Raw genomic sequence first — 24,230 nt, 5'->3', positions numbered from 1 at the left:
ACGATTTCTGTCGCATGGAAGCCGGCGCAACTGCGCCAAAATCCGCTCGTGTGCGACACAATCCCAGCACAAACCCCTGTTTAATACCTGTGAAAGCTGCGCAAATCCTGAAAAACGTGAACAGTCCGAAGAAAGTGCAAGCCGCCCCACCAACTAGCTCCCACAATAAGTGTAAGACTGCCCTTAGTAAATAAGCCCCTTTATGTCCATCCTGAAATCCTTCCATGTTGCTTCAGTGTACGGCTGTATGAAGTGGATGCCAAAAGGACAATATTAGGTCACACATATCCCATTTTTATATAAAACATCTTTCACATTTGTGAATTATCTATTTCTAGTATTTCATGTTCCTTTACCAGTCATACAATGCATACGATTAACCATGTGTAAACCATGCAGGTGGTAGATTGGGGCAAGGATTGAGGTCAGATGTTTGCTGCTCTGTCCTATATTTAGCATTTATCATAGGGAGAGAATGGAGTCCTGTATATAGATCCCCATGTAACATGTGCTCAGCTATACGTGGGCTCCCAGACAACCGAGATCTTTGCTCAGCTGTTGTTTTAGCAGCTGACTGTCCCAGCGTGGCGCAGCAGGGGTGTGACAATCCGCAGCCAGAATCTTCTAGATGCTCACTACTTTCACATACTAGTGCATAGATTTTATTTAGTAAATACACTATTTCCTTTTTTTTTTTTTTTAGAAGTTCTGAAGGTTTCCATATTCTTTACTCCTAAGATAAATGCCCTTCTGTGTCGCCAAATTGATGCACATTGTTAAAAATTTGATGCAGAATCTAACACTTCTATGTCCATTGTCTACAATCTCACTTTACTGACATTCACAGAATCTGGTATTTTTTGGTGCATTATCTGATTCAATGGGTGCAAAAACCCCAGAAGGACAACGCTGTACATCGATGGAGTGCATCCTGCACTGATGTTATCTGTAATGAGACGAATTATAGCGGAGCATTATCGCCTCTGTGATAAACTGCAGTGGAAATTAAATTTCAAGACTGAGAAAGAAAAAATACATTTCAATAGACTAGTAGTAGATAATAGTACCATCAAAATCCAGCATGAAAAACCAGGGACACATAGATCCAGAAACACACTACAAGCAGTACCCGAGTTACGTACAGGATAGGTTCTGTAGGTTTGTATTTGTATGTAAGTCGGAACTGTATAGGTTCTGTAGGTTTGAATTTGTATGTAAGTCGGAACTGTATATTTTATAATTGTAACTACAGATACAATTTTTTTTTTTGGCCCAGTGACAATTGAGGTTTCTAAATATTTGCTGTAATCAAACCAAGGATTATCAATAAAGCTTCATTACAGACACATTACAGCTAATTATTGCAGGTTGGGACTATAGTAACATCCAGAGAGGTCACCAGAGGTCATGGTGTTCAGAGAGGTCTGTCTGTAACTGGGGGCTGTCTGTAAGTCAGGTGTCCTTAAGTAGGGAGCCAACTGTAATGGCGGGCACTGCTAAAATATATTTTACTATATAAATTCACATACCAAAAGCAAAAACTGGTAAAATATAAGGGCATACAAAAGAACAAGGAAGACGTGTGTAATTCCAGCTAGATGTAAACACCTTTTTTAAATATGCAAAATATATAAATCACAAACAACCCAAACCCTTGATAAAAAAAACACTTTAAAAGTACAAAAAATTGTAAATAAAGTAAGTAGTAAGTAGTGCAAATAATTGTAAGTAGAGGTAAGGTGGCCCCACCAACTAGCTCCCACAGTAACAATTCACATCACAAGCATGGTAGCAAAAACTACAGGGGATATAAAAAATAAAGAAAAGTCGCCCCAGTAGCCCAGTGCAGTCAGCGTAGTGGTGCAGGGAGCTAACAGGGGTAGAATGCCTATTCATAGATCCAGGCACTGCGACTGTGGTAATCTTTTGTTTGTTGTATATGGTTATCCTTCTAAAAACAGCTTTTAAGATTATGCTAATGAGCCTGAAGGGCTCTGGGGGTGTTACCAGAGACCCTCCGTGCTGCAGCTTCACAGGCTGATGCACTGTGCAATAGCATCCCCCCCCCCTTCCTATCACTGTGTGATGAAACTTCCTCTACCGCAGTGAGATTAAATCAGGTAGCAGGGGGGGGGGGAGTGCTGAGGGAGCAGAGCGTGGGACAGTGTAACAGCCTGTGAACCCAGAGCACGAGGGGCTCTGGTAACACCCCCCACCCACACCCCCCAGAGCTAGATTTTAGCTTTGATTTTAGAGCGTAGTGTTACAGCGCCTGGATCTATGAGTAAGTGTGCTTGGTTTATCAGACATGACTGTGATGGTAGATTTAATCTATATCCAGTTTTCACATCAGGATGATTGTGGAAGGTGCCACTGTGCCCGGACAGGCGTGGTGTCTCCCCCTGCAGTGTGTGACGCTGTGTGTCCTGATGCATCGGTGACATTACTGCTCCGGAGCTTTGTGTAGAAGCAGCTAAATTTAGAAACATTGTCAGTGACTTTTGCAGCCAACATCCATGACATTAATCTCCAGAGACCGGACTCTGTATACAGCAACGTGTGACATCAGATACGTCAGACATCAGCTGTCAAATAACAATAACTGGTTACATCTAGGCACAAAGGTCTATATTTAGTTCCGTATACATAAATCTTTATATACTGTGCACTAACCCCCATCCTTTTATCTGCCATTTGATAATCCTGGAAAATGTGAAAATTCCAATTTTCCAGAAAAAAAATATTTTTTCTTAAACAGAAGATAAAGACTGAGCACAGGGAAACCATTAGAAACTTCTTGTTAAAAACAAAAAAACAAAGTTATAGTAGAAGATTTTTTGTTAAATAATATATGCTGTGCTGTAGCTGTGAATGATTCCAGACCCAGGGGTGAGTTTCCCTACAGGGTGACCCTCAGGGGCGTAACTTAAGGGAGTGCAGAGGTTGCGGTCGCACCTGGGCCCAAGAGGTTTAGGGGGCCCTTATGGTGTCACTTTCCCATATAAGAAGACTATTACTATAAACCATACATTATAGTCGGGGGCCGGGCCGGCAGGTTGTCTCCCCATCACAGGGTTCACCAAACAGGTTAAGTGCCTCAAGGCCTCCTCCTACAGTTCTGGGGAGGCCAGGATATGCTACGTTCAGCATTATTTTAACGCCTTAACAACCAGGCCCTTTTACGTTTTTTTGCATTTTTATTTTTCACTCCCCACCTTCAAAAATCTATAACTTGTTTTTTTATGTAAAAAGCTGTGCGAGGGCTTGTTTTCTGCGGAGCAAATTGCACTTCATAGGGAAGCGGGAAGCGTTTACTGCGAAGCGGTAAAAAAAATTCTTCTGGGCTTGGTTTTTACGTCTTTCACTGTACACCCCAAATGACATGTATCCTATATTCTTTGGGTCGGTACGATCACAGGGATACTAAGTTTCTATAGGTTTTATAATGTTTTCATGCATTTACAAAAAATTAAAACCTGTACAAAAAAAAATTCTTCATTTTGCCATCTTCTGGCTTATAACTTTTTCATACTTCAGTGTACGGAGCTGTGTGTGGTGTCATATGTTGCGACTTTTGATGGCATTTTCAATGCTACCATTTTAAGGACTGTACGGCCTTTTGATCACTTTAAATAGAATCTTTTCTATTTTGCAAAAGGCGAAAAATTGTCATTTTTGACTTTGGGTGCTATTTTCCTTTGCGGGGTTAAGCACCGAGAATTACCATTATTATATTTTGATCAGACATTTTGGGAAGCGGCAATACATATTTATGATTTTTACTGTTTATTTATATTTATATCCGTTCTAGGTTAAGGGGGGTTGAATTTTGAATTTTTTTTAAAATTATTTTTCTTAACTTTTTTTTTTTTTTTACTATTTTCAGACCTCCTAGGGAATTAAACATATAATACACACATGGTAATAGATTGTCTTGCCGAGGCTGTTTGATTTTAGGCTAACATGGTAACAGATAGCTGCTCCCCAGTGATGTCACAGGGAGCGACGATCTAAGCCAATAGGGTGGTGTCCACACAAAGGGTGTTAGCACCAGTCGGCGTGTTACATGTGGGTATTTGCTGCAATATGCCGCAGCCCGTGAGTCCTCTCCAAACACCCGCAGCTGACATCCAAGCACATGCTGCAGAAAACAGACCCATTCAGGTGCATTGATCATATTTTTTAGAAATCCTGAAGAAGACCATAGCTATAATCTAGTCCTTCCAGGAAACCCTGTACCTTGGTTATCCTCTCACTGCCGCAGCCAGCTTACCCTAGTAACAACTAAAATCTACAGTTGTTTCCTTCAATCTGTGACAGCTGCGGGGGCCATTCCTCTTTCCAAATTGGCCAACCTGAATTCCATATTGTAAGAGCCTGTACCTATATTTAGCTGGGAGGCTTAAATTGCACAGAGTTAAGGCTTGGCAAAGTTCACAGATCAGCCCTTTTACTGCTTGACTTGGGAGCTGACAAGAGCTAAAGCCTCTCTGCTTTCTCCCTCAAACCCTGTGCTCTGCAAGCCAAAAAAATGGATCCCACCCGGGAACTAAAAGAAGAACTTCGGCTTTATCAATCCACTCTTCTTCAGGACGGACTGAAAGAACTTCTAGATGAAAATAAGTTTGTCGATTGCTTCCTGAAAGCCGGAGACAAGAGTTTACCCTGTCACAGGCTCATCCTTGCGGCGTGCAGTCCTTATTTCCGGGAGTTTTTCCTATCGGATGAAAATGAAGAAAAGAAAAAAAATATGGAGCTGGACAACGTTGACCCGGCTGTGATGGAAGCCATTCTGAAATACCTGTACTCCGCTGATATTGACCTTAATGATGGAAACGTCCAGGATATTTTTGCATTGGCCAGTCGTTTCCAGATCGCATCTGTGTTCACCGTATGTGTCACCTACCTCCAGAGACGCCTATCACCTAGCAACTGCCTGGCTATCTTCAGGTTAGGCCTACTCCTGGACTGTCCACGCCTGGCAGTCACAGCACGGGACTATGTGTGTGATCGATTCAGCCAGATATGTACCGAAGATGACTTTCTGCAGCTCGCTCCACACGAATTGATAGCCATCATATCTAGCGATGCCTTGAACGTCGAGAAAGAAGAAACCGTCTTTGAGTCTGTCATCCGATGGGTCAAGACGGATAAGGAGAACAAAGTGAAGAACCTGGCGGACATCTTTGATTGCATTCGATTTCGCCTTATGGCAGAAAAATATTTCAAGGATCGGGTAGAAAAGGAGGAGTTGCTTAAAGATGCTGAGATCCAGAAAAAGATTAAAGTGATTAAAGATGCCTTTGGGGGCAAATTACCCGAACCCCCCAAAGATAAGGCAGTAGATGGAGATGTTGGGGATGAAGAGCTACTTCCTGGATATCTGAATGACATTCCTAGGCATGGCATGTTTGTCAAAGATCTTATCGTCATGGTCAGTGACACGGCTACAGTGGCTTATGATGCCACAGAAAACGAATGCTACTTGGTAGCTCTATCCGAGCAGATTCCAAGAAATCATTCCAGTATAGTCACCAAGTCTAAGCAAGTCTACGTCATTGGTGGGCTCTATGTGGATGAAGAAAGTAAGGATAATCCTTTACAGTCCTACTTCTTCCAGGTACGTAAGCATGGGGTGACTTGTTTTCTCTTGTGGTCATAGATTTTGGGTTCCTACTTTTCAATCCTATTATTGCATTCATTCTGCATGACTGTCCAATAGATGCCTGCACATCCTGCTCCTTCATGAAGCAAGACCTATGTTCTTGTTGGTACACCCAATGAACAGAGGGTTATACTCCCTTTCTTTTTAATTTGGGTCAACTAATGTATAAATAGTATGCAGTAAGCCTAGCGGCGGCCTCAGGCCAGGGGCGTAACTACAGCAGTAGCAGCCATAGCTGCAGAGGGCCCTGTTATCTGACCTGACACAATAAAGAATGGAGGATGTGCACCATTATATCTATATTGTACTGCACATATCCAGCATAATATGTATATAATATATACTGTGATGTATATACGCAGTGTCTGTGATGTGTATACGGTGTCTGTATACAATGTATGTGAGTATGTTGCATATGGCACTGTATGTGTGTGTATATGCTGTGTGTGCACATGAGTGTATTCATATGTGATTGTAACTCGTATGTGTGAGTATACTAATGTGTATATTTTTTAAGTAGGAAGGGGGGCCCCATGCAGTAGCCTGCTAGGGATTCCAGTCTCTCCTAGTTACGCCACTGCCTCAGACAATACAAATTTAGCTTTATAACTATGTTGGAAATGGATCATTGTATAGGAACCAACATAAAGATTTGTAAAGCACGGCACAATTTGATGGCTCTATATAGATAAAGATTATCCTTCCAGGACCTTATTCATGAACCCTTTCACAAGGTCCTGGAATGTAGATTGGCCATGGTTAGTTAGAGACCACATGACCCTTCATCTACGGCCATTTTATGGACAGGAATGGCAGGTGATGAGGTAAAATACATTTCTGAACCAGGGGCTTTACTTTGTCTGTGTCGAGAAAGTTCCATTAATATTTGTATATTGGTAAGTTTCACTAATAACTTACACACATTACAAAAAAAACATGAAGTAAAGTGGCCAACCCCTTTAAGGTCATTAATTTCCCCTTCTCTTCAAACTCTCTCCAGATTAAGGGTATATAACTAGCCTATCCTTTGACTCGTTTAATTCTACACTAATGGGGTCCAAGGTTGGATTCCCATTAATTAACCCTTTTCCCTGTTCCCGTTTTAGCAAACGGCTGGTCCCAGCCATCAGAACCCATTCAGCGTAGAAAAGGGTTTGGGCTGGTCAAAAAGTGTCACTTCCCAGAAGGTTTCCACTTTTTAGGATTTCATAAATCCTTAGACATACAGGCAGTCCCCAGGTTAACAAGATAGGTTCTGTAGGTTTGTTCTTAAGTTGAATTTGTATGTAAGTTGAAACTGTATATTTTATAATTGTAGCTCAAGTCAAATTTTTTTGGTCTCTGTGACAATTGGATTTTAAAAATGTTGGGTTGTCATAAATTACCAGGATTACCAATAAAGCTTCATTACAGACACCTGTGATAAGTGTTACAGCTGTTTATTGTAGCCTAGGGCTAAAGTACAGTAACTTACCAACATCCAGATGGACGCTTATAACTAGGGGTTGTCTGTAAGTTGGGTGTTCTTAAGACGGGGAAAGTCTGTATACAGAAAACACATAGGGGGAGATTTATCAGAAGTGTCTGAGAGCAGAACTGATCTAGTTGCCCATGGGGACCAATCAGAACTTAGCTCTCATTTTCCCACAGCTATTTATAAAATTAAAGCTGAGCTCTGATTGGTTTCCTTGGACAACTAGAACAGCTTTACCTCAGACACTTCTGATAAATCTCATGGACGCCATATTATCTAATAGTATCTTCTATTCTTCTGTATTGCAGCTGGACAGCATCGGTGGGGAATGGATTGGACTGCCACCTCTTCCATCAGCCAGATGTTTGTTTGGCCTGGGTGAGGCCGACAACTGTATCTATGCCATCGCTGGCAAAGACCTGCAGTCTGAAGAGTCACTCGATACAGTCTTCTCCTATGATGTGAAGTACGTTGTATATAGTAACCCAGCCCCTTACGATTTCTCGCTTCCTCGCTGTGATATTAAGTTTCTTTATACTTTTTCAGAGCAGTGGCCTGGAAAGAAGCAAAGAAACTGCCCGTCAAGGTTTACGGACATTCAGTCGTGTCACACAATGGACTGATCTATTGTCTTGGAGGAAAAACGGATGACAAGTAAGTGTGCGGATCATTCTGTGTGAACATGACCCTATATTCATGTAGGTTAGCCATAGACGTAGTAAATGGTTCGCTTTCGGCAGGTTTTCCAAAAGTTCTTAAGGATTTTCGGAAGCCCATTAAAGAAGCAATGGAAACCTGAGAGAATGGGCCATGCTGAACCAGTGTGAACAAAGTCTTATACGACTACTGTAATTCGCTCATTTGCTGATAATTAATGGCAGACAAATGCAAAGGCCACCATCTTGAAGCAAGGAACTCAATTTCACACCCCATTCTGTTCTGATCCGTCATGTTGACCCTTGGTAAGATGAGAAGTACCGTATTTTTCAGACTATAAGGCGCACAAAATATCCTTTGATTTTCTCAGAAATCAAAGATGCACCTTATATTCCAGTGCGCCTTATACCGTATTTTCCGGGCCATTAGGCGCACCGGAATATAAGGCGCATCAGTCCGATGTGCCTTATATATGGAATTATTCCATGTATAAGGCGCATCGGACTATAAGGCGCAGGGTGGCCGGGGGCGTGGCAGAGGTCCGGGGGCGTGGCAGAGGTCCGGGGGCGTGGCAGAGCGGAGATGCGGAGACCAGAGAGGTGAGCGGAGCGGAGACCGGAGAGGTGAGCGGAGACCGGAGAGGTGAGCGGAGCGGAGACCGGAGAGGTGAGCGGGGAAGGGGGTCCCTTCAGGTGGAGGATGGCAGCGGACCCTACTTACATAGGTCCCCGCTACCGGAGACAGCAGATCTCCAGCGGGAACTGCAGACCGACGCGGCAGAAGTTGTTCGTGCCGCGTGGTCTGCAGTTCCCGCTGGAGATCTGCTGTCTCTGGTCTCCGGTAGTGGGGACCTATGTAAGTAGGGTCCGCTGCCCTGAGCCATACATAGGGCGCACCGGACTATAAGGCGCACTTTGGATTTCTAAGGAAATCCTAGGCTTTTATGTGCGCCTTATAGTCCGGAAAATACGGTATATGAACCGTACTTACAGACAACAGCTGCCTTGAGCTGTGCACAGGTCTGCCACCTGCTTGTCATTTATCCTTATAATCAGGTGCGCCTTATAATCCGGTGCGCCTTATATATGAACCTAGACGTTTAGCAGGCATTTATTGATGGTGTGTCTTATAGTCCGAAAAATACGGAAAAATAGTTCACAGATACCCTATTTGACATTGCTTAACCCCTTAACGCTCTGCGCCGTAGCTCTACGGCGCAGAGGTATAAGGGATGTATGAAGAGGGCTCACGGGCTCACGGGGTGGGGGTTTTTGCATTTTGCACAAAACCCCCACCGCTAATAACCGCGGTCGGTGCTTGCACCGATCGCGGCTATTAACCCTCTAAACGCCGCCCGCAAAGTCGCGGGCGGCGTTTAAAAGACGGCGGCGCGCGGGCGCCGCCATCTTTTTTTCGATCGCCACGCCCCCGAACGTCATCGGGGGGCGGCGATCGGTTACCATGGTAGCCTCGGGTCTTCTTTTGACACGAGGCTACATGGTTTATGCAGGTTCGTTACAATGAGCCAGTGGCTCATTGTAATGTATGACCTGCAAAAACGCCATATATTGCAATACTGTAGTATTGCAGTATATGGTAGGAGCGATCTGATCATCTAGGGTTAATGTACCCTAGATGGTCTAAAAAATAGTGAAAAAAAAAAGAAAAAAAAAAGTTTAAAAAATAAAAAAAATTAATAAAATATTAAAAGTTCAAATCACCCCCCTTTCCCTAGAACGGATATAAAACATAATAAACAGCAAAAATCACAGACACATTAGGTATCGCCGCGTCCCAAAATGCCCGATCTATCAAAATATAAAAACGGTTACGGCCGGCGGTGACCTCCGAGGCGGGAAATGGCGCCCAAATGTCCGAAATGCGACTTTTACACCTTTTTACATAACATAAAAAATGAAAAGACAAAATGATCAAAATGTCGCACAGACCTCAAAATGGTAGCAATGAAAACGTCGCCTCATTTCGCAAAAAATGACCCCTCACACATTTCCGTGCGCCAAAGTATGAAAAAGTTATTAGCGTCAGAAGATGGCAAAATTTTTTTTTTCTTTTTTGTACACATTCGTTTAATTTTTGAAAATGTATTAAAACACAATAAAACCTATATAAATTTGGTATCACCGCGATCGCACCGAACCAAAGAATAAAGTAGGCATGTTATTTGGAGCGAAGAGTGAAAGTCGTAAAAACTGAGCCCACAAGAACGTGACGCACGTGCGGGTTTTTTTCAATTTTTCCACATTTGGAATTTTTTTTCAGCTACGCAGTACACGGCATGTTAAAATAAATAACATTACGGGAAAGTAAAATTTGTTACGCACAAAATAAGCCCTCACACAGGTCTGTACACGTAAAAATGAAAAAGTTATGGATTTTTGAAGTTGGAGAGCGAGAATTTAGCCGAAAAACCCTCCGTCCTTAAGGGGTTAAAGTTTTAATTACACTCTCACAGCAATCGCAAGTATCTTGATGCAGTCCCTTCTTGTTCAGAGCAAAGGGGAGGAGTTTAGCAGCACTTAGTGTATAGTAGAGTAGTCCAGCAGTCTGGGGTTATCCTGGGGGGTATAATATAATAAATGCACTATAGCCGCCTCTCTCTGGTTTAGTGGCACGCCGCCCGTCACCTCCAGTTTCTGTTTGAGGAGTGATGTTGCAGCTGCTGCTGTAGTGGGTACATGGTGTCTTCACTACGTCACTGCCGAGCCCAGATATTCAAACAGAGACTGGTGATAATGGTGGGCGCCATAGTCAACCGGAGTGTTGGAAAGATCGCCCTGGGTCCTGTATAGAAAAATCCCTGATCCCGTACAAATCCTTAAAGGTAAGAACTGTAATCAACATATCAATAATGATCTATGAAAATAATCAAATGCATTGGATTTTTAAGAACGGTATTAGGTGCAGGTGCACCAGTTTGTTCACTCTCCCTCTACTTTTCCAGTAGATTGTAGACAGCTCCTTCCTGCAGTGATAGCCGTCCTAGTGATAGATGGTCAACGAAGAATGAAAACCCATTTTTCTACAACAAAGATTGGAGCACAAGCCCCTGGAGCAAGATCTTGCTGGACTCAAACTATTTCTTTTCCCCTTGCAGGAAATGCACTGGCAGATTGTTTGTATTCAACCCCAAGAAAGGAGACTGGAAAGACCTTCCTCCCATGAGAACGGCTCGTTCAATGTTTGGCGTCGCCGTCCATAAAGACAAAATCTATGTGGCCGGTGGTGTCACAGAAGAAGGCCTGACGGCATCGGTGGAGGCTTACGATATTCCCACAAACAAGTAAGTACTGTATATTAGCGAAACACTTCTACTGCTACTTCTCCAATACGTCGTATAGGGGCGTTTTGGTTTTTCATGATTTCTCAACATTACTTAGGATAGGTGATCAGATCTGCAGGGGTCTGTAATCCAGCACCCCCTGCTGACCGGATGCTCAAAGTTTTATAGTGACGTTACGTCCAGTTGTCAATTTGTGGCTCAAGTAAATTGGGCTAAAAATATAATAATAATAATCTTTATTTATATAGCGCCATCAAATTCCGTAGCGCTTTACAAATAATCTGCGATACCAACCATGCGTAATATATGTTGATTACTTGCAAGAGACATGAGACAGAACTGAAAGAGAGTAATTTCCTCCAGTAGGATTAGATAAGCCGGACCCCCGGCACACTGAGTCATATAATGGTTTCACTCCTTTATAAAACATCCTGCTTAGTTACTGCAGCCACAATAGAAGAAGGGTCGTGATGTCATGCAATAGCCCTCCTGGAGGATTTATATGAGCCACACATCCTACAGTAATCCCAAGATGAAAGCTAAACCTGACCCGACCCATGAAACCTTTGGCTCTGGGTACATGAGATTTGTAGATGGAACACAATGCGCTTTCCAGTGACTTGTGGAAACATTCATTCTGTATAATGGGATTCTACACAACAAACATTGTATATTGTGTATTGGTTTCTTAGAAACAGCTGCAGATGCCCCTCTGATCATATTCAAGTGTCGGCCTCAGGGGCTTAACCCAGAGAAGCTGGGCCCCATATTGGGGCCCCGTCACAAAATATACATGCATGTACACTCACACATTTATACACTCATGCACACACATTTATACACTTACACAGATCCCTTTAGCTGTTGACCACATGGAGGGAGTACAGGGCAGGAATTAGAGATGGGAGATCCCTAGTCCTCTCTTCCTGCTGTCCCCTCCCTCCATTTCTTATCTGAGCTGCCTATTCATGCTATGCTGTGAAAGATGAAGATGTGCACTGTTATATACATATTATACTGTAAGATGTGAAGTATAATATGTATATAATGGTGCACATCCTCCATTTGTTGGTGTGTAAGGTCAGATGCTGGGGCCCCCAGCATCTGAAGGAAGGCCCCATAGCCCCATAGCAGATGGCATGGCCCCATAGCAGATGGCATGGCTGCTGCCACTATAGTTACACCCCTGGTCAGCCCCCTGGTGCCTAGAGTGAAAAGTAAAACAAACATGACTTTAAATGGGTTGTAGGAGCACAAAATAGACCTCATACAAGTGAATCAGGCAAAGCTACAACAATACATACAGATGCGACTGCAAGAAAGACATGTCATTAGAGATGAGCGAACACTAAAATGCTCGGGTACTCGTTATTCGAGACGAACTTTTCCCGATGCTCGAGTGCTCGTCTCGAATAACGAACCCCATTGAAGTCAATGGGAGACTCGAGCATTTTTCAAGGGGACCAAGGCTCTGCACAGGGAAGCTTGGCCAAACACCTGGGAACCTCAGAAAAGGATGGAAACACCACGGAAATGGACAGGAAACAGCAGGGGCAGCATGCATGGATGCCTCTGAGGCTGCTTAAACGCACCATTATGCCAAAATTATGGGCAACAGCATGGCCATGACAGAGTGACAGAATGAAGCTAGATAGCATCTAAAACATGCAATAATTGACCCTGACACTATAGGGGACGGCATGCAGAGGCAGCGGCAGCAGCAGCAGGCTAGAGAGTGTCATGGCGACATACCCTAAATGGACTCAGGCTTCAAACCAATGGGTGGCAGAGAGGAACCAAAGGAGGTGAGCAAGAAGTGCTCAAATAATATCGGTACATGATAAAAGTTTGCCAGTATATTTTGTGGATTACACAGCAGGGTGGCGACAAAGTTAACATGGAAGCCATGAAAACAACCCAAAATTCTGCCTGACACAGCTCGTTTGATAAGGGGACCATGTATGGAGGCAGTGAACTAGTAGTAGATTAAAGGTGCTGCAGTTAAAACTATGTTAGTTGGATCTTGGCATGGAGCTGGCGCTCCGCTGCCAGGCGAGCTTTCGCCAATCCAAGCCCCTGTCTCTAGGCTACTCCCCAAACAGCACTTTTGTATAAGATCAAGTGTAGTAGCGTTCTTATAAGTTTAGGATATGCCGGGTGAGGGGAATGTAAACAGATACGCAAGAAGCGCATGATGCGCATGGAGCTGGCGCTCCGCTGCCAGGCGAGCTTTCGCCAATCCAAGCCCCTGTCTCTAGGCTACTCCCCAAACAGCACTTTTGTATAAGATCAAGTGTAGTAGCGTTCTTATAAGTTTAGGATATGCCGGGTGAGGGGAATGTAAACAGATGCGCAAGAAGCGCATGATGCGCATGGAGCTGGCGCTCCGCTGCCAGGCGAGCTTTCGCAAATCCAAGCCCCTGTCTCTAGGCTACTCCCCAAACAGCACTTTTGTATAAGATCAAGTGTAGTAGCGTTCTTATAAGTTTAGGATATGCCGGGTGAGGGGAATGTAAACAGATGCGCAAGAAGCGCATGATGCGCATGGAGCTGGCGCTCCGCTGCCAGGCGAGCTTTCGCAAATCCAAGCCCCTGTCTCTAGGCTACTCCCCAAACAGCACTTTTGTATAAGATCAAGTGTAGTAGCGTTCTTATAAGTTTAGGATATGGCGGGTGAGGGGAATGTAAACAGATGCGCAAGAAGCGCTGAAATAATATCCCTAAATGGTAAAAGTTTGCAAGTATATTTTGTGGATTACACAGCAGGGTGGCGACAAAGTTAACAACTTTGATGTGGAATCCATGAAAACAACCCAAATTTCTGCCTGACACACCTCGTTTGATAAAGGGACGATGTATGGAGGCAGCTATATGGACGACTTTTGGAGGTAGCAATGGAGACAACGTGTGGAGGCTGCTATGGAGACAATTTAATTTGGATAGTGCCTGTATGTGGCAGTCCCAAACATTTTTCAAACCAGAGGAGCAGGTAGGTGGCCCTCCAGTAAAATGGGATAGATTGAGTGCCTGTATGTGGCAGTCCCAAAAATTGTTCAAACCAGAGGAGCAGGTAGGTGGCCCTCCAGTAAAATGGAATAGATTGAGTGCCTGTATGTGGCAGTCCCAAAAATTGTTCAAACCAGAGGAGCAGGTAGGTGGCCCTGCAGTAAAATGGAATAGATTGAGTGCCTGTATGTGGCAGTCCCAAAAATGTTTCAAACCAGAGGAGCAGGTAGGTGGCCCTCCAGTAAAATGGAATAGATTGAGTGCCTGTATGTGGCAGTCCCAAAAATTCTTCAAACCAGAGGAGCAGGTAGGTGGCCCTGCAGTAAAATGGAATAGATTGAGTGCCTGTATGTGGCAGTCCCAAAAATGTTTCAAACCAGAGGAGCAGGTAGGTGGCCCTCCAGTAAAATGGAATAGATTGAGTGCCTGTATGTGGCAGTCCCAAAAATTCTTCAAACCAGAGGAGCAGGTAGGTGGCCCTCCAGTAAAATGGAATAGATTGAGTGCCTGTATGTGGCAGTCCCAAAAATTGTTCAAACCAGAGGACCGGGTAGGTGGCCCTCCAGAAAAATGGAATAGATTGAGTGCCTGTATGTGGCACTCACAAAAATTGTTTCAAACAGAGGACCGGGTAGGTGGCCCTCCAGAAAAATTAAATGCATGAAGTATAGCAAGAGCCAGTGGGCCCTGTCAAAAAATAGCCATTTTCCTCTGCTTTACTGTACAAAGAGGAGGAGAAGGAGGAAAATGAGGAGGAGGAGGAGGAGTGGATCAATTATTCAGGTTGAGCTTCCTTCACCTGGTGGAGATTGGAAATTCTGAGAAATCCAGCCTTTATTCATTTTAATAAGCGTCAGCCTGTCAGCGCTGTCAGTCGACAGGCGTGTACGCTTATCGGTGATGATGCCACCAGCTGCACTGAAAACCCGCTCGGACAAGACGCTAGCGGCAGGGCAGGCAAGAACCTCCAAGGCGTACAGCGCCAGTTCGTGCCACATGTCCAGCTTTGAAACCCAGTAGTTGTAGGGAGCTGTGTGATCATTTAGGACGATGGTATGGTCAGCTACGTACTCCCTCACCATCTTTCTGTAAAGATCAGCCCTACTCTGCCGAGACTGGGGACAGGTGACAGTGTCTTGCTGGGGTGACATAAAGCTGGCAAAAGCCTTGTAAAGCGTACCCTTGCCAGTGCTGGACAAGCTGCCTGCTCGCCTACTCTCCCTCGCTACTTGTCCCGCAGAACTACGCACTCTGCCGCTAGCGCTGTCAGAAGGGAAATACTGTTTCAGCTTGTGCACCAGGGCCTGCTGGTATTCATGCATTCTCACACTCCTTTCCTCTGCAGGGATGAGAGTGGCAAGATTTTGCTTGTACCGTGGGTCCAGGAGAGTGAACACCCAGTAATCGGTGCTGGAATAAATTCTTTGAACGCGAGGGTCACGGGATAGGCAGCCTAGCATGAAATCTGCCATATGCGCCAGAGTACCAACGCGTAAGAATTCACTCCCCTCACTGGCCTGACTGTCCATTTCCTCCTCCTCCAACTCCTCCAACTCCTCTTCTTCTGCCCATACACGCTGAACAGTGAAGGACTCAACAATGGTCCCCTCTTGTGTCTCGCCAACATTCTCCTCCTCTTCCTCCTCATCCTCCTCCACCTCCACCTCCTCCGATATGCGCTGAGAAACAGACCTCAGGGTGCTTTGGCTATCAACAAGGGAATATTCTTCCCCCGTCTCTTGTGACGAGCGCAAAGCTTCCGACTTCATGCTGACCAGAGAGTTTTTCAACAGGCCAAGCAGCGGGATGGTGAGGCTGATGATGGCGGCATCGCCACTGACCATCTGTGTTGACTCCTCAAAGTTACTCAGCACCTGACAGATATCAGACATCCACGTCCACTCCTCATTGTAGACTTGAGGAAGCTGACTGACCTGACTACCAGTTCTGGTGGAAGTTGACATCTGGCAGTCTACAATCGCTCTGCGCTGCTGGTAAACTCTGGATAACATGGTCAGTGTTGAATTCCACCTCGTGAGCACGTCGCACAACAGTCGGTGAGCGGGCAGTTGGAGGCGGCGCTGCGCTGCCCTGAGAGTGGCAGCATCTGGGCTGGACTTCCTGAAATGCGCACAGATGCGGCGCACCTTCGTGAGCAAATCAGACAGATTGGGGTATGTCTTGAGGAAACGCTGCACTATCAGATTTAACACATGGGCCAGGCATGGCACATGTGTCAGTCTGCCGAGTTGCAGAGCCGCCACCAGGTTACGGCCGTTGTCACACACAACCATTCCCGGCTTGAGGTTCAGCGGTGCCAGCCACAGATCAGTCTGCGCCGTGATGCCCTGTAATAGCTCTTGGGCGGTGTGCCTTTTGTCGCCTAGGCTCAGCAGTTTGAGCACCGCCTGCTGTCGCTTAGCGACGGCACTGCTGCTGTGCCTAGAGCTACCGACTGATGGCGCCGTGCCCACGGATGGTAGTTCGGAGGAGGAGGTGGAGGAGGGGTGGGAGGAGGAGGAGGCATAGTAGGCCTGAAACACCTGGACCGAGGTAGGCCCCGCAATCCTCGGCGTCGGCAGTATATGAGCAGCCCCAGGGTCAGTCTCAGTCCCAGCCTCCACCAAGTTAACCCAATGTGCCGTCAGCGATATATAGTGGCCCTGCCCGGCAGCACTCGTCCACGTGTCCGTGGTCAGGTGGACCTTGTCAGAAACGGCGTTGGTCAGGGCACGGATGATGTTGTCTGACACGTGCTGGTGCAGGGCTGGGACGGCACATCGGGAAAAGTAGTGGCGGCTGGGGACCGAATACCGAGGGGCGGCCGCCGCCATGAGGTTGCGAAAGGCCTCGGTCTCTACTAGCCTATAGGGCAGCATCTCCAGGCTAAGCAATCTGGAGATGTGCACATTAAGGGCTTGGGCGTGCGGGTGGGTTGCACTATATTTGCGTTTCCGCTCCAGCGTCTGGGGTATGGAGAGCTGAACGCTGGTGGAGGATCGTGGAGGCGACGATGGGGTTTTTGGGCCAGGGTCCTGGGCAGGGGGCTGACTAGCAGCTGACACAGGGGAAGGAGCAGTGGTGTGCACGGCCGGAGGTGAACGGGCTTGTTGCCACTGAGTGGGGTGCTTAGCATTCATATGCCTGCGCATACTGGTGGTAGTTAAGCTAGTAGTGGTGGAACCCCTGCTGAGCCTGGTTTGGCAAATGTTGCACACCACAGTCCGTCGGTCATCCGGTGTTTCCTTAAAGAACCTCCACACTTCTGAAGATCTAGCCCTCGCCGCAAGAGCCCTCGCCACGGGAGCTTCACTAGTTGACAGTGGCGCTGATGCACCAGCTCTGGCCCTGCCTCTCCGTCTGGCCCCACCACTGCCTCTTCCAACCTGTTCAGGTCGAGGACTCTCCTCCGTCTCAGAAGCACTGTGTTCACCCGGCCTCTCAACCCAGCTTGGGTCTGTCACCTCATCATCCTCCGATCCCTCAGTCTGCTCCCCCCTCGGACTTCCTGCCCTGACAACAACTTCCCCACTGTCTGACAACCGTGTCTCCTCATCGTCGGACACCTCTTTACACACTTCCACTACGTCAAGAAGGTCATCATCACCCACAGACTGTGACTGGTGGAAAACCTGGGCATCGGAAAATTGCTCAGCAGCAACCGGACAAGTGGTTTGTGACTGTGGGAAGGGTCCAGAAAACAGTTCCTCAGAGTATGCCGGTTCAAATGGCAAATTTTCCTGGGAGGGGGCAGACTGGGGGGGAGGAGGCTGAGGTGCAGGAGCTGGAGGAGTGGGGATTTCGGTGACATGGGTGGACTGCGTGGAAGACTGACTGGTGGTGGACAAATTGCTCGAAGCATTGTCAGCAATCCACGACATCACCTGTTCGCACTGTTCTGGCCTCAACAGTGCTCTACCACGAGTCCCAGTAACTTCAGACATGAACCTAGGGAGTGTAGCTCTGCGGCGTTCCCCTGCTCCCTCATCAGCAGGTGGTGTCTCACCCCGCCCAGGACCACGGCCTCTGACCCCTGCAGTAGTTGGACGCCCACGTCCCCGCCCTCGTCCTCTACCCCTAGCCCTGGGGTTAAACATTTTTAAAATGAGAGTTATAACTTTTTTTTTTTTTTTACTTTTTTTTTTTTTTTTTGTGTGTTTTTTTGTGTTTTTTGTTTTTTTTTGTGTTTTTTGTTTTTTTTTGAGTTTTTAGAACCAAACAATCCTATCCTATTGCTATGGCTATTTTCTAGCCAAGTATCAAAGGAAGCACACTACTATGCCAGATGAGATGACACTGAGTTATTGCCTAATAGAAATCCAACCCCTACTGAATTTTGCCACTTCAGCCTTTGCTATGGATATGTGCGCCACTAAGCGCAGAACACAGCGGTCGCAAGTCTCACTACAAATTGCTCAGAATTGGCAAGTACATGCACTGCAGAAACTACAGCCACCAGCAGATCAACCAGAAATCAAATATATAGAACGCTACTGTAGGCTTCAAGAAGCTATTTGTATTCTCCTATGGCTATTTTCTAGCCAAGTATCAAAGGAAGCACACTACTATGCCAGATGAGATGACACTGAGTTATTGCCTAATAGAAATCCAACCCCTACTGAATTTTGCCACTTCAGCCTTTGCTATGGATATGTGTGCCACTAAGAGCTAAACACAACGGTAGCAAGTCCCCCTGCTAATTCCTCACAAAATGGTAAAAGATGCAAATTAAAATTAAAAAAGTAGAACGTTATTGTAGCCCTAAGAAGGGCTGTTGGGTTCTTTGAGAATCACTCCTGCCTAACAGTAAGCTAATAGAACACCCTAACGCTTTCCCTGACCAGCAGCAGCTCTCTCCCTAGCGGCATCCAGAGACAGAATGATCCGAGCAGCGCGGCCAGCGGCTAGTCTATCCCAGGGTCACCTGATCTGGCCAGCCAACCACTGCTATCGACGTGTAAGGGTACCACGTCATGCTGGGTGGAGTGCAGAGTCTCCTGGCTTGTGATTGGCTCTGTTTCTGGCCGCCAAAAAGCAAAACGGCGGGAGCTGCCATTTTCTCGAGCGGGCAAAGTATTCGTCCGAGCAACGAGCAGTTTCGAGTACCCTAATGCTCGACCGAGCATCAAGCTCGGACGAGCATGTTCGCTCATCTCTACATGTCATTCCTCTATTTCCCATTAAGGGGAAAAGCTTTCTATAGAATGACAGCAAGCAGTGAGCTAGAAAACCATGTGGAATTGATACAGAAAGTATAGTGGAAAATTGTATAACTTTTCATTGTACAAATAATATTAATTTGCTGAAACTGGAACAACCCTTTAAATAATTTGTGGTTTGCCTTTTCCCCCCAGATGGGAGTCTATCCCAGAATTCCCACAAGAAAGAAGCTCCATCAACTTGGTTACATCTTCAGGATCTCTGTACGCGATCGGAGGCTTTGCTATGGTGCAGTTGGAATCAAAGGAATTTGCACCATCAGAGGTCACAGATATATGGAAGTAAGTGGAGACTATTACTATGTAAAGAATGTAGATTGCTCTGCGGCTCGTATATACCCAGGCTACTCACACACAATATACCCATGAAGAGTAGACTGAAACCATAGTGTATGCAATGATACAAACAATATTAATCATTTGTGGAAAACCCCTTTAATGTACAGTCAAATTTTGAGCTCTGGGTGGAAAATTGCTGTAAATGCAAGACTGGTGGGAAATCATATTGTATAATTATGTCTGGTTGTCCCAATCAGCATCTCCTCTGTATACTGGACATTACTAGCCATAACCTGTGTGACCAGGGGCGTAACAGGGCCCCATAACAGAATTCTGAATGGGGTCCCCCTCCCCCCTATATTTGTATACTCCCACATTTAAAGACCTTTGTGCACACATTTATACACTGATATATACAGGGTCGGCTCCAGGTTTCAGTGGACCCTTGGGCAACAGAGCCTAAGTGGGCCCCTTTGCAGTAAACTGCTGTAGCGGCATGGATTCATTATATGCACCCCCCCATGGATCAATTATATACAGCCAAGGCCCCCCTCACCACCCATAGTTTAATTATATGCAGCCCCCCTCCCCCACATGGATTATACGCATCCCCCTCACCACCCGTTATATGGCGCTCTCCTCCTCATCCCACATGCATTATATGCAGCCCCCCTACTCCACTTGGATTATATGCAGCCCCCCTACTCCACTTGGATTATATGCAGCCCCCTCCTCTCTCCCCAAACATTATATGCAGCCCCTTCCTCATCCCTAATTCAATATATGCAGCCCCCTCCTTATCTCCCATTCATTATATACAGCCCCTTCCTCATACAGGGCCGGACCATTCTTTATATACAGCCCCCTCCTCACCCCCATTCATTTTATACAGCCCCCTCCTCACTCCCCCCCCCATTCATTATATACAGCCCCCTCCACATTCCCCCCACTCCATTTAGGGCGCCAGCACCCGGCCAGGCTGCTGAGGACTGGGATGTGGCCACGAGTGGGCCCTCGCAGCAGCTCTGGGCCCTGGCACTTGCCCGCTGCTGGCGCCGGCCCTGCATATATACCTTTGTACTCTTACACAGATCTGTCCCAGTATCTGCTGACCACATGGGGCAAGTACATGTCAGGAATTAGAGATGCAAGATCCCTAGGTCTGTCGTTCTGATCTCCCCTCCCACTCCCCAATTTTATACTGTGGAAGATGTGCACACATGTATATATATATATACACACTGTACAATATGCAGCATAAAATGTATATAATGGTGCTCATCCTCCATTCTTTAGTGTGTAAGGTCAGTTGCCGGGGGCCCCTGACACTGTGGGCCCCATAGCAGCTGCTATGGATGCTACCGGTGTAGTTACGCCCATGTGTGACCACGCTGCTCGTACAGTCATGCACATTCAGTGCTGTCCACTACAAATTACACTCCTGTGATCTGTGTTCCATCAGGTTTGAAGATGACAAGAAGGAATGGAGTGGGATGCTGAAGGAAATCCGATACGCCTCCGGAGCCACCTGCCTCGACTCTCGCCTCAATCTATTTAAGCTGACAAAGCTGTAAGAATAGAATACGGTTGACACCAATGACACCAATGATTAAAGTATTACAATATTTTTTTTGCTCGCTACTAATTGTTTAAAACTAAAGAAAAAAGGTTGTACATACGTTTATAGTTAAATTAATAAAGTTTTGGAAAATCACAGAATGAATCTTCTCACATGACAAACTCTAGATGTCATTTACAATCCTTAAAATCTGCGTCCATCGTGTGTCAGTAGAGGCTGCAGGAAATTTATTATGACTGGGGTTTCCTGCGGATGAGCTGCAATACCAGGCAAAGCCATAAGAAGAGGCTGGCGCTGTCTACAATTTGAACTAGCAAATAGATTTCTGGATTTAAAGAAACTAAAACAAAATGATGCTGCAGAAAATATTATATAGTTAACAATCATTGTTCATATGTTAAAAGAAAAAAATCTACCATCAAAATCATGATAAATGATAAGCGTTTTAATATGCTTATATTTATCTAAAATCAATTTTTAAAATTATGTAAATAAGCCATAAGTGCTCTTGGAGATTTACTGGAGCCCATCTGTGCTGAGCTTCCCCCTCCCACTCTGTGCTGAAACTACCTCTGCTGCTGTGAGGTAACAGCAGGAAGAGGCAGGGGGAAGTGCTGAGGTAGTAAGGAGGAGGGGAAGATAGTTTAATAACCTGTGAAACCAAGGTGCAGAGGGGCTCTGGTACCACCCAGTGACTCATGTATCACTATGAAATACTGAGTCCTACCAGCTCATGGTTGTCTGAAACTGACCGGTGGTATATGAGGGTCTTTGTTCCAATTCATTGGTTACTGAACAATCATAACAATAATCAGGCAGTGTGACTGTAGAAGGCACTGAAGAAATCACCAGGCTGACAATCCCTGAGGCTGCATGTACAAGGCCTGGATCACCCAATATTATCATCATTTTGGTGTTAGAACTCAAACCCTGAGAAAAGAGAGAAGAAGGAGATAGGAGTCCCATAAGGATATTGTCAGCAGCTGTAATGTCACCTCAAAAGACCTTAAAAAAATAGAGAAAAAAAGTTTGATCCTACACCGTCCTGCCAAGTACCATGAGCCCGGTACCAAGGAAGCTAAATATAACTTCTTTTTAAGTGTTGAAGTCATCAGTTCTTCCAAGAGGGATCAGCAGCATGTGCCCAATGGTGAAGCCGATAGTGGGAGACTGGAGACCGGAGGAGGTGAGTAGGACACATGTACGTGAGGCAGAGATGGGACATTGTCATCATTATGGATGTACTTATATGGTGGACCTAGCTGGGTCATACATGTATATACGAGGCAGGTATGGGACTGGGACATACAGACATTAGGCATGGACTTATATGGTGGACCACATGCTGCTGAAGCACTAGTGGTGTTTATTCCAAAGCTACCATATTTTTGTACTCTCCGTAATAAAAGATACACCCCAGATTTAGTCATAAAAAAGGAAAATATATTTTTGCCTGGTCACATACAAGCATCGTTCCATAAACATACACATACAGCTTTACTACATGCATCCTTTCACACACACCGCTCTAACTACATCCATCTTCTCACACACACAGCACTACTGCATCCATCTTCACACACACAGCACTGCTACATCCATCCTCACCCACTCACACAGCACTGCTACATCCATCCTCACCCACACACACAGCACTGCTACATCCATCCTCACCCACACATACAGCACTGCTACATCCATCCTCACCCACAAACACAGCACTGCTACATCCATCCTCACCCACACACAGAGCACTGCTACATCCATCCTCACCCACACACACAGCACTGCTACATCCATCCTCACCACCAGGGCCGGATTAAGAGTGGTGGGGGCCCTTCCAACAATGTTTTTGGAAGTATATAGGCATCCAGCCTCCTCTGTATATAGCCTTTAATCTCCTGTAGTATAGCCAGCCAGCCCCGTGTAGTATATAGCCTGCAAGCCCTTTGTAGTATAAAGCCTGCCAGCCCCCTGTAGAATATGGCTGCCAGCCTCCTGTAGTATATAGCCTGCCAGTCCCTGTAGAATATAGCCGCCAGCCCCTTTTAGAATATAGCCTGCCAGCCCCCTGTAGTATATAGTCTGCCAGCCCCCTGTAGAATATAGATGCCAGCCCTATAGTATATATCCAGCCCCCTGTAGTATATAGCCTGCCAGCCCCCAGTAGTATACAGCCGCCAGCCCCCAGTAGTATATAGCCCCCAGCCCCCAGTAGTATACAGCCCCCAGTAGTATACAGCCACCAGCCCCCTGTAGAATACAGCCATCAGCCCCCTGTAGTATACAGCCACCATTCCCCTGTAGAATATAGCCGTTAGTCCCCTGTAGAAAATAGCCACAAAGTAATAAACTTTATACTTACCTCACCTTCCCTTCCAGTGATCCCTTGATGGTGCAGGCTCTTTCTCATTCTTCGGGCAGCCACCGGCCACTGAAGACACAGCTGCCATCGCTGGGGGAGATTGCCGATGCACTGGCGGAGATCGTCCCATCACAACCGGCTGCCGCCAAAACAATGCTTCGGCGATCTCCCCCAGCGATGGCAGCTGTCTCACTGACATAGCCAACATCCTAGACCCCTATGTGCAATGCGGGCAGCCACAAACCGCTGCGCATCGCACACAGAGACACTCAGCGACTCAGCTGTGATGAGTCGCTGACTGTCGGAACCTGGTGGGGACCCCTTTAAAAGCCCCTCCTTTAAACCAGCCCTGCTCACCACAAATACAGCACTGCTACATGCATCCTCACCACACATACAGCACTACTACATCCATCCTCACCCACAGCACTGCTACATCTATACACACACACACACACACACAGCACTGGTACATCCATCAACACACACAGAACTGCCACATTCATTATTTGTCACACACACACAGCACTGCTACATTCATCCAATAACACAAACAAATCTTAAACTAGTCCCCACAACAGTGGAGAAAACTTTAAATTACATCATCTGCCTCTGTCCTGATGGATAGCACGGAAGGCTGCAAGGACCTTGATGATGATGCTCAGTCACGTGATTCTGACATAAC

General features: G+C 46.0%; 1 protein-coding gene across 1 annotated transcript; it reads left to right on the top strand.

The window, feature by feature from the left end:
* Window positions 1-4,442: 4,442 nt before the first annotated feature.
* KLHL41 (kelch like family member 41) lies at window positions 4,443-21,320 on the top strand. Its single transcript, XM_072121780.1, has 6 exons — window positions 4,443-5,620; window positions 7,448-7,605; window positions 7,686-7,793; window positions 10,912-11,097; window positions 19,458-19,604; window positions 21,064-21,320. Exons 1-6 carry the CDS (start codon window positions 4,532-4,534, stop codon window positions 21,173-21,175), a joined length of 1,800 nt encoding a protein of 599 aa, XP_071977881.1. The 5' UTR covers window positions 4,443-4,531; the 3' UTR covers window positions 21,176-21,320.
* The last annotated feature ends 2,910 nt before the right edge of the window (window positions 21,321-24,230 follow it).

This window comes from Engystomops pustulosus, chromosome 8 (assembly GCF_040894005.1).
Source record: "Engystomops pustulosus chromosome 8, aEngPut4.maternal, whole genome shotgun sequence".
NCBI classification, from domain to species: domain Eukaryota; kingdom Metazoa; phylum Chordata; class Amphibia; order Anura; family Leptodactylidae; genus Engystomops; species Engystomops pustulosus.
This window is presented reverse-complemented; position numbering and strand designations above follow the sequence as displayed.

What these genes read in the sequence shown, in the direction of transcription:
- KLHL41 (XM_072121780.1), top strand. Translation starts at nt 4,532, where the DNA reads ATGGATCCCACCCGGGAACTAAAAGAAGAACTTCGGCTTTATCAATCC. An exon ending in TACAGTCCTACTTCTTCCAG is followed by an intron (nt 5,621 to 7,447) that starts GTACGTAAGCAT and finishes TCTGTATTGCAG; the next exon opens with CTGGACAGCATCGGTGGGGA. An exon ending in GAGGTCACAGATATATGGAA is followed by an intron (nt 19,605 to 21,063) that starts GTAAGTGGAGAC and finishes GTGTTCCATCAG; the next exon opens with GTTTGAAGATGACAAGAAGG.